This window comes from Nilaparvata lugens, chromosome 2 (assembly GCF_014356525.2).
Source record: "Nilaparvata lugens isolate BPH chromosome 2, ASM1435652v1, whole genome shotgun sequence".
NCBI lineage: Eukaryota > Metazoa > Arthropoda > Insecta > Hemiptera > Delphacidae > Nilaparvata > Nilaparvata lugens.
In genome coordinates, this window is record NC_052505.1 from 93701713 (window position 1) to 93711991 (window position 10279).

The following is a 10279-nucleotide window of genomic DNA, read 5'->3' on the forward strand; positions in this document are numbered from 1 at the left end:
ATTGTTTATTTTCCTCTGCTATCTCTGTCAGATTGTTTCTCAGCTCATAGTTGTCCGTTAAAGCATTGTCCAGTTTATTTAGGACTCCGATTATATCCGTAATCAAGTCAATAATTGCGTCATTTGAGTATTTTTCGGCAATGTAAGAGAGTGTTCCCCTAGTACTCACAGCCAATTCAACTACATCATCATTACGAGGCCACCGTTTAAATTATCCAGGTCAGATTTAACATCGCGAATTAAGTTCTCGTGTTTCGCCGGGTCATACGTTTATTCATTTCTGATAAGGGCGTATAAGGTATGTTATGAGAGAGTACAGCTATAAGGAAGAGCAGAAAGGAAATCGGATATTGCCAAGAGAGCTATCGAGGCTGGAAGCAAAGGAAGCTCCTGAATATGGATAGGTCAATAATATTTGTTAGATTAAAAACTGCCGCTTGATTGAAAGCGAAAGGTTGACCAATGATAGAAGAGGCCGGTGTCAACTATCAATGCGTTGTCATAGCAACTGAAGGACGCTATAGTTCTGTTAAGGTGTTGACTTGAGGTTCTTGTTTACGTCCGACGGTAGATCTTGTCTTAGTATGAAAAAGAAGATAAGGAGAGTGACGTTGTAACATTGATTAATCAGTCAGCTGGTAAGCCCTCACAATAACAGAATAACGGACCAGGAGACAATACTGCTCTGAATTGTTCCCAAATTCGAAACACAGCTGACAGCGATTTCAAGAATGAACCATACAACACTTAATAATTTAACCTCACAAATGTGTCACCCTAGAGGTTGTAACGTTTCTATTGTAAATTACTCACTTCTTCAGACACTTCCTAGGTATGTAATCGTTGCACAGATATGTAATGTAACAGAACTGAGTGAATCAATAACTTATCGAATTCAATTTACACTAATTTTTAACATAATTGAGCAGAGCTAAACACAAGTTAAAATTTATGTTATGGTGTTCCTTGTTCTCCCCAATAATTCAAAATATCCCCAATAATATAAAAGGATATTTTGAATTTCATAGTTCAGCTAGAATACATCACATATAATTTCATCAATATTGAACAAATATTGTGTTGTCAGGAAAAAACAGAATATAAGCAATGGCAATATGTGAGAATAATTTCACATCTTATAGTCAGGTTTTTAATTCAGGGAGCAATTAAAGAATTTATGATTGAATGGATAGTCGTCATGTATGTAAAATTGTTCAATGTTATTCATTTCACAACAAAAATAGTACATATTGTACCTTATACATGATTTAATCACTGATAGATAGATTAATAATATATACCTATATTAATTGATTATTATTAATATTAATATATTAATTATTATTAATTATTATTATATTATATATTAATTAACTATACTATATTGATTAATTAATTATACTTTCAATACTTTTCTTTAATGATACTTTTCAAATATGTATTGCAATCGTTAATTTTTCAGAATGGACATGAAGAAAAGGCACATTGAATGGGATCTTCTTGTGCCAAAGGTGGAACTGATCGGACAGTATAAGGTTGATGGTAAAATTCATGTTCTACCAATTGCTGGAAATGGAAACGGGAGTATAACACTGAGTAAGTACGAATTTGAAAAAAATAGTAGATATGTGAGAATAATCATCAACCAAACCAATTCAAAAATGACAATCTCAACTAAACATAAGCTTAGCATGTAATTCATACATTTAAAATTCTGCTGATGTATTTGATACGTGAACTTAATCGATGAATTTAATGATACTGAATGAAAGGACTAGATATAGTCCACCATAGATTAGTTGAAAAATCGAGATAACGGTCTCGGTTATTACACCATTATCAATAACTGGTAAACAAAAAAGATTTCCAAAAAGAGATTACCAGAAAGTAATTGTGTAGCAACAGCGGTACCTCAATTTCTCAATGAATCTTTGTTCGGTAGCCGAGGCAACGAATGCTCGAAAAAGGTTAAGAGGGAACAAAAAAGTTTGGAACACAATAATTTTTTACCCCGGAGCTCTTTTAAGGATAGTAAAGGGGGTAAACATATCAAACGTCCTCATTCCCACCCACTGTCCTAAGGGGGTGTGGTGGTTTGAAAGTACCATATTTTGGTTTTTTGCACATATCTCGAATAATATGCGTCTTTTGGAAATAGTTGTCCAAAAAATTAAAGCCTAATAGTTTCATTTGAAACATTTTTCCATATCTCTTCTAGTTTTCTAGGTATGAGCTCTTGAAGGTGTCTCGTTTTTAAGGAAAACCTTTCCGGCTCCGATTTTTCATCTTTTTGGCCTTATAACTTTTTAACGATAGCCTAGATTGAAAAAATCCGTGCTAATCATGAGCTCATAGAGGATCATAATCTCTCCAATTTTATGTATCATATGATCAATTTACGCATCTCCCTACGATTGTTGCAACTGTTTTAGTGTTGAGTGTAAAATCTTCAGTTTAACAACAATAGATCAATTGACATGAAAATTTGGAGGGATCGTTCGAAACACAATATTTGACTTCGCGGATCTGTTTGGACTAGTTGAAAGGTAAACATATCAAAAGTCCTCTTCCCTACCCCTTGTGCTTAAGGGAAGAGAGTGGTTTAAAAGTTTCGTTTTCTCATTTATGACTTATACGCATGTATCTTGGAAAAAATGCGTTTCAGCGACATGACTATCTAAACAAAAATGAAGCTAGATAAATTTCCCACAAGTTTTGTTGAGTTGAGTTTTGTTATATCTTCTTTGGTTTTCGAGATATTCACTTTTAGAAGTATGAAATCTTTGAAAAGACTGTATTTCTCCCAACTTTTTGTACTCTCAGGGCTTATAACTCAACAACCTTGCGTTGAAAAAATAGGTACTTGACGATGGGTTGTAGAGCATTCAATCTCTTCAATTTGATGTATCATTTCACCTTTTTATGCTTTTCATCAATTGTTATAGCAGCTTTAGTGTTGAGTGTGGAATTCTCAATACATCTTCGAGAGTTTATTAGAAAACTATAAGAGAAATCGGAAAAATGTTTCAAATGAAACTTGTTGGCTAATTTGTAAGCTTTAATTTTTTGGACAACAATTTCCGAAAGGCACATATTATTCGAGATATGTACAAAAAACCAAAATATGGTACTTTCAAACCACTCTCACCCCCTTAGCACAGGGGGTAGGAGTGAGGACTTTTGATATGTTTAGCCCCTTACTATCCTTGAAAGAGCTGCGGGGTCAAAAATTGTGTTCCAAACTTTTCCCTCTATAATCTTTCATTGATATCTAGTATTCTCATTCAATATGAATAACTACCACAATATCAACTTCACAACTATCCAGAAAGCGAAAATTGAATTATAACTTTTGGACAAAATCACTGACTAATTCCTAAAAAATAACTTCGAATGCAGCAAAAGATAAAACTGTATTTTTTTACTGTCAAAATTTCAAAATAGATCAAATCAATTGAGATGATTAAATTCATTTGGTAGCTCTATTAGAAGATATAACTTTCAAGCTCACCTAATATGAAATTTTCAATCTTTTTCAGTTAACCCAAATGTAACTTTCATTGTTGATTTCAATAAAGAGAAGAGAAATGGCAAGGATTATATCAAAATTATGTCACACAGAATCAAGTTCGACTGTTCAAGAGTGTATTTCAAGCTCGATCATCTGTTCACAGAGATAAACTTCTTGGTGAGTTCCTTAATACTCTATACTCTATATTCCACTCATTGCTGTGGAGAGAGACTCAAAAGTCCCTACTCACATAATAGATTTTGAATTACAGAGGTGCATAGATTCTCGTCTATGTCTATGAAGGCTAAGTCAGACAGATTGAAATCACACCACAGCCCAAACTACTGAGCCTAAATCTTGAAATTTTGCACAATTGTTTATGGTAGCCTCAAGACATCCACTAAGAAAGAATTTTCAAAAATTTGCCCCACTGAGGGAGCTGGGGCCCCCCAAATATATTATACTTTTTACCGCTCATTGCACAGCAAAGTCATGAGTAACTTTTTGTTCAGCTACGAAAAAAATTAGATCTATGCAGAAATATTCCGATCAGGAGCACAGGGGGGTCCAAGAGAGGGCATCCTTCGAAAATTTTGATGTAAAATCACACTACAGCTCAAACTAATTGGCCTACTGACTTGGAACTTTGCACAAATATTCTTCAAACATGATAGACGCGCACTAAGAACGGATTTTTGAGATATTTTGCCTCTAAGGGTTTCAAAGGATGAAAAAGGATCCTATTAAGTAAGCTTATGAACATGGTAAGGTTAACGCCATATGGAACTGAGATACATATCCTTCTATACATAGCTACAGAATAATTCTTAGAGTTATCAAACTCTAAGAAGTAAGATCACGGTTTGTAATTTCATATCATGACTAGCAGGGCACCCGTGCTTCGCTACGGGAATTAAAAGATAAGATTATTTTTGTGAAGTACTTATAATCTAAATTGTTGTAATAGTTTTTGGGATTATGCCACAACTTTATATGAAAATTATTGGGTCAAATCATTTGAATAATTATTAATTGATGTGTTTGAAGTGCTCTGCAGAATAGTGGACTAATTGCAGCGAATTTTGTGGAATATTGGGCGGGGCTCAAGAGTCGATCTCGACTTTATTCATTGGCAATTAATATTTCCCGTTGACAGTTATCAGGTTATTTTCGCTTTTGTTTGATGCAATTGAAAATTGAATTCCAAATTAAGTTTATTTGAATTTGTTGACTCTGGCATCCATGGATCTCTTGCTTACTCTGGAATTTTTTGGCATAGCATATCGCTTACTTTTCGCTTTCACTAATTCAAAAGTGTGAAAGCAGCCAATCCACTGATTCTTACATGGAAGTCCATTCATACATAAGAGTCCATTCATAATAGTTGATATAACATCTATTGTGGCTGATTTCTCATGTTCCAAACTTTACTATCATAAAATATTGAAGTTGGGTCATTTTAATGTGAATTTGCATAGATCTGAATAGAGTTTATTCAATCACTTTGATTATTGACTACCATTATATGATTTCTTTCTTCAATCTTCGCTTGAAACCAAAAGCTTAGAGATGAACATTTGGATGTAAATTAACATGTAACTCAATTCAATTTCTACCCAAATTGACAACTTTTGTATTTACTTGTGATCTATCAATATCAATACATTTGTCTTGTGTCATGTAATGACAGTCATCATGAAAGGAAATAGGAGCAGCTGATGGAATATTATTATGTTTTTTCCGATTTAGTCTTTAGCTGATTTTGAAACATGAACATATCAGGCCCAGTAGCACTGTTAGATTTCGTCTCATATTTTAGCCAGTATTATGGTCGTCCATCTTGTTTTTGTAATATTTGAATCTACCGCTGCTACAGCCCCTGGACAACATTTAACTTGTCATGCGATCTCTGACGTCACAGTTTCATTGATCGCTTGATCGATAGTAGAGCTAGTTGTCGTCTGCTTCTTTCAGTGTTGAATTAGTCTATAAGTATTTTGAATTGTAATTTCATTGTTTTTGAACCTCCATTGGTATATTTCAACATTCACATCAACCTCAACACCATTAGTTTGCTTAATATCGATTTTTCACTTATTTTCACTTAATTATATTTTCACTTCATTCGACGAGTTTGTGCGCATCACTGCCGATCACGTCATGTTTCCGCTACGGGTAGTTCCTGCTTCTTCACCAGCCAGCAAGACAGCGTCTCTCTCTTTAGACAGCCATACAATGTAACATCTTCGTTTAACGCGTCCATCTTAGGAAAACTTTATCCATTTTCATCAATCATTATGTCCTAGTTTGTGTGCTTATTTGATAACCATTCAACGCATTTATCATCAGTGAACGTCTTTCAACCATAATTCCTATGATTTTAACATACTTTTCGGGACTTTTCTACTGAGCGTTTTTTTTGCAAATCATGCCATGCTTTCTGCGTACCACTTTTCATTATCATCATATTAGTGTTATGAACTGTAAGTAATTTCAACATTCTTTTCCACCATGAATTCTACATGAACTTTTAACATTCTCACATGAACTTTTGATTCATATTTATCACTTCAATTTACTGAGCATCAGTACACATTATTTAGCGGTTTCATTCATTCATCTTGTATGCTTGTAGGAGATACATTTCAACTTGGGAAGTTTGTGCAAGTGCAGCTTACCTTATTCAACATTTCAACTCGGGAAATTTCTGCAAGTGCAGTTTGCCCTTCATCGTCAACCGCTACTCCTTTTTAGCTACTCAGTCTTAGCTTCTCATCATTTATTTAGTCGAACATTGTCAATCTCAATTCTTACTGATGCCAGTGATTTCATTTGTCAAGAACATTTTATCTCGTTATTCAAAATTTTTCACTTCAATTACATCAACTTAGGACATAACCTCAAACATGTATTCTACTTAATTCAGGTGGAACATTTTCCAATTAACATCAATCAGTGAAACTCATTCAATTTGTGAAGTCCCATTCGTCATATATTCATTACCAACTTTAATATCGGAACAGTCTCAACTTCAATATCTCAACTTATCAAGTCAAGTTCTCTTCCGCATGGTCACCGTTTATCATGATATAGTCAAGATATCAACATCATTCAACTTCTATCAGCCCAGCAGCTGTCTGCAACTACAATGTACTTGACAGGAGTCAAGTTTCATCCACGGATTTTGAGTCACCGTAGGGCTATCACTTCGCAACACATCACTTAATTTTTCAGGGAAGTCTTATTCTAATATTTACATTTTGTATTTACCCTTTCAGAGGCACTGTGTTTACTGGTAGTCTTCATCCATCAATTTGGTTCTTGATTAACATCTTATTCCTAATATTACTATTAAATACCATCAATCATCAATTTTATCTATATTATTATTACTTATGTGATCTACATATGGTATATTCCTATGTAATTTGACATGCATTGAGCTGTCATTTCCCAGCCCGCTTATGTCATACAATATGCTGAGCTTCGTCCTTTTCAATATTGTACTTGGTATTTTTCAACCTTTTCTATTTTAATTATTAATCGAACCTTCAGTTCTGGACAGACTTTCTGCTCTTTCTGCGTACACTATAGCCAAGTTGCTATAGTTGTCCTCTTTCAGTGTTACAAAGTCAACAGCTTGAAAGCTTCAGGTATGATTGGATTCTACCTAAACTGAATTCCTAGTTATCATTATTGAAATTACGTAATTGTTCATAGTCATATAGATTTTTGTACTTTCATACCTTTAGAATTGTTAAGGATTTGCAGGACTATTTTTAGGAATTTCATCTCTCGACTGACTTTGTTAGTCAGGTTAGGATTCTCATCATTACTATCATTTTCAAGTATTTTAAATTTTATTCAATTAAACATTGCTAAATTGTACGTCCAATTCAATCATTACTCAACGTCATTATTGTTCTGTTATTAGTTTCAGCATCAATATATTCTATTGTGTATTTCAGCATTAATAGTGATATTCCAAATTCATCCTTGTATTATTCAATCTTTTACGCTCACAGAGGTAACGTCATTTTGAAACATTGTATCACTAATCTTAAACGTACTAGCAAAAAGCCTAGGTACAATAAACAACTTAAGTGCTTTTTCTAATCTTTTTATTTCAATTACAATTACATTAATTGAAGCATTCCAATAGTTACATACAAATACAGCATTACATATGGATAATAAGAAATTTAGTATCTATCACTCTTCAATTATTGTTATCATTATTGCACTACTTTTGTGCATTCTACTTGTGCTCAGACGCACATTAAACCAGAGGTATTTTTCGGAGGGACACAATCAAGGTATGTAAATCCGCTCGTAGCAAATAATGGAGAGCTGTCAGTGCCTAGATCAGATATAAATCTCATCTATACACTTTCACACAGTCCACTACTTTGCAGATCGGCCTTACAACCCGATCTACTGACAGTTAACAAGCACAAAAACCTGATCAATTTCAATCATGATTGAATTTCATGAGAATTAATTAGAGCATGGTATTTTTTCAATAGAAGGTTTCTCTGATTGGTTCTCGTGGTATTTAGTTTCTAAATATCAAATTAACTGATTAGGAAGTAACAGACAAAGCAACTGGCTTTCTCAAGGCCATGGCTGCGTACATAGAGCAACAGAGGTACCAATAAAACAGAGAAGCTGAAGAAATTAGTCGCATTTCTATCACCTCAATGAACATTACATTAAACTACCAGATGTTTGGAGAGATCGATTTCAAATTTCTTTTCCTATCATCCGGTCACTCTCTGAACCCATTCTTCCAGATTTTCCATGAATACTACAATGTTTTAAAATAAAGGTCGCCAATTTTGGTAACTCAACTACAGTTATTATAATCTGTTTCATTTGCTCACACTCTCTTACGTTTTCAACAGACTATGGGAAACCTTTTCATGATCAACTGCATCTTAAGGGACCAATAATCCTTTCTCAAGGAACATCAGCGAATTATCTCAGAGTTGAGACCTGTTCCAAAATGATGTCTTTGTCGCAAACCCATTATATTCCTGATTCAATCAAAATCATTAGAGCCATTTTCGAGACCGTCTGACATTCATACATATTGAAACATATTAAAATTCGATAGGCAAGCAAAATCGCTAGTTGGAAGAATTTTATAGGTCTGAAGTAAAACAGCTATTCTATTATCGCCAAATGCGATAACAACAAATGAAAGATTAGATAATAATGGGTACCATGGCTAAAATTAGAACAGCCAAATAGAGAAGAATTCTATTTGCTACTTATTATATTATGAAATGTATTGGAAAATTTGAGGTTAGGCTTAAAATACCTACTGATTGGCGACCTAATAATCGATCAAGTCTTGTAGGTAATGTGAAATTTAGCCAGACACCTTGGCAAAAATTTGTTGTGAACAAATAGTATTCAACTATAGGATTTTGGAAAGCACATGGCTAATTGATGTAGAGGGAGAAACAACTTATAATTCCAAAAATATTTATTATCTGTAATGAACATACATAAACACCAAATAAAAATAAATTAGAATATTAAGGAAGAGGATATTCATAGGCGCATGGATCATTAGTGAATTCGCATGAACCAATCAAATTACAGTAATCGATGGGCGCAATAGAGAGCCGATTCAAATGTATAAATAAATATTTTTATAAATGATAAGAATTGTAAATTATCACTACTCAGTTTATGTATCGGATATGGTCCGAGGAATTATTAAATGTTATACCTAAGATATAGTAATAATTCGTAGATTGGCACAGACTATTTGATCCTTTTAATGGCGTAGTAGTGAAACATTTAAATATATGAAATTGTAAGTTCGAAAGGGGATTGTAGAAAATAAGGGTAGGACCTGCCCACTGCCTGCCAGATGCCACTATGGAACGACACTAAATTTTGTAGAGCACAAGACCCTTTGTTTAATGTACTTTTGAAAGACTTAAAGTTTAAATTCATTAATTAATTTTTTATAAGACTTAGTGATGCTGCATTAAAGTGAAAGTCATTAAATATTTATTTATTCCTTGGAGAGGACGACTTTGGCCACCAGAAATCCAGGACGACCAGGAAATTCGGATCAAGTAAAGTGGTGAGGAATCCGACATAAAAATCATTTGACGATTGATTGCCTCTATATTAAATATTTAAATTCAAACAACACTTTACAATAAAACTTTCTTCAATTGAAGATTATCTTTGTCTAAGAGACCAAATTTAACTACATTTACGTCTTTAAGAGACAAAAATTTAACTACATTTACGTCTTTAAGAGACCAAAATTTTGAGGACATGTTGAATTCCGATGGGAAAGATCAAGTACATCTTGTAGTTGTCGTCGCGATGTCCGGAGTCCCTGGTGGAGATGGATGAAGGGTGAAGATGATGGTCGTCCTCCAGGGATGTTCGGCGTCGCGGTGACAGATCCAAAAGGGAGCTAGGTTGTCTCTCCTCATCAGCGTCCATGACGTACAATTCATGCAGGTGAACGGGCTAGAGTCAAGAAAACTTCAATTAATCTTGCCATGCCTGATTTAATAGGTTTATACTATAGAATAACACTACAATTTGAAATAATAGAAAAATACAAACAGCTTCAATAAACATTGGCAGCTAAAATCGAACAACAGAAACAACAATATCATGTTACTTTGTTGACATTCTTCATCTGATTCGGGGGCGCATTACTATCCCCGTTTAGATAGCAATACGTCACAAAACCAAACAAGATCAGTCATAAAATAACCAATCAATTTC

The 10279-nt window shown here is 34.0% G+C and overlaps 1 protein-coding gene across 2 annotated transcripts; it reads left to right on the forward strand.

Annotated features, from left to right (window-relative positions):
• Positions 1–677: 677 nt before the first annotated feature.
• Positions 678–9627, forward strand: LOC120350052 (protein takeout-like). 2 transcript variants are annotated; one of them, XM_039422134.1, is made up of 4 exons: positions 678–832; positions 1463–1596; positions 3540–3688; positions 9556–9627. In XM_039422134.1, the coding sequence occupies exons 1-4, from the start codon at positions 732–734 to the stop codon at positions 9616–9618; spliced, it is 447 nt and encodes a 148-aa protein (XP_039278068.1). In that variant the 5' UTR covers positions 678–731; the 3' UTR covers positions 9619–9627. The 2 variants fall into 2 exon arrangements, with proteins under 2 accessions (XP_039278068.1, XP_039278069.1); XM_039422135.1 differs by lacking the exon at positions 678–832 and adding an exon at positions 1163–1200.
• Positions 9628–10279: the final 652 nt, after the last annotated feature.

Bases quoted from the DNA above. Each gene is read 5' to 3' on its own strand.
- LOC120350052 (XM_039422134.1), top strand. From the start codon at position 732: ATGAACCATACAACACTTAATAATTTAACCTCACAAATGTGTCACCCT. The intron at 1,597-3,539 runs GTAAGTACGAAT...AATCTTTTTCAG, and splicing joins AAACGGGAGTATAACACTGA to TTAACCCAAATGTAACTTTC. The intron at 3,689-9,555 runs GTGAGTTCCTTA...TATTCCTTGGAG, and splicing joins TCACAGAGATAAACTTCTTG to AGGACGACTTTGGCCACCAG.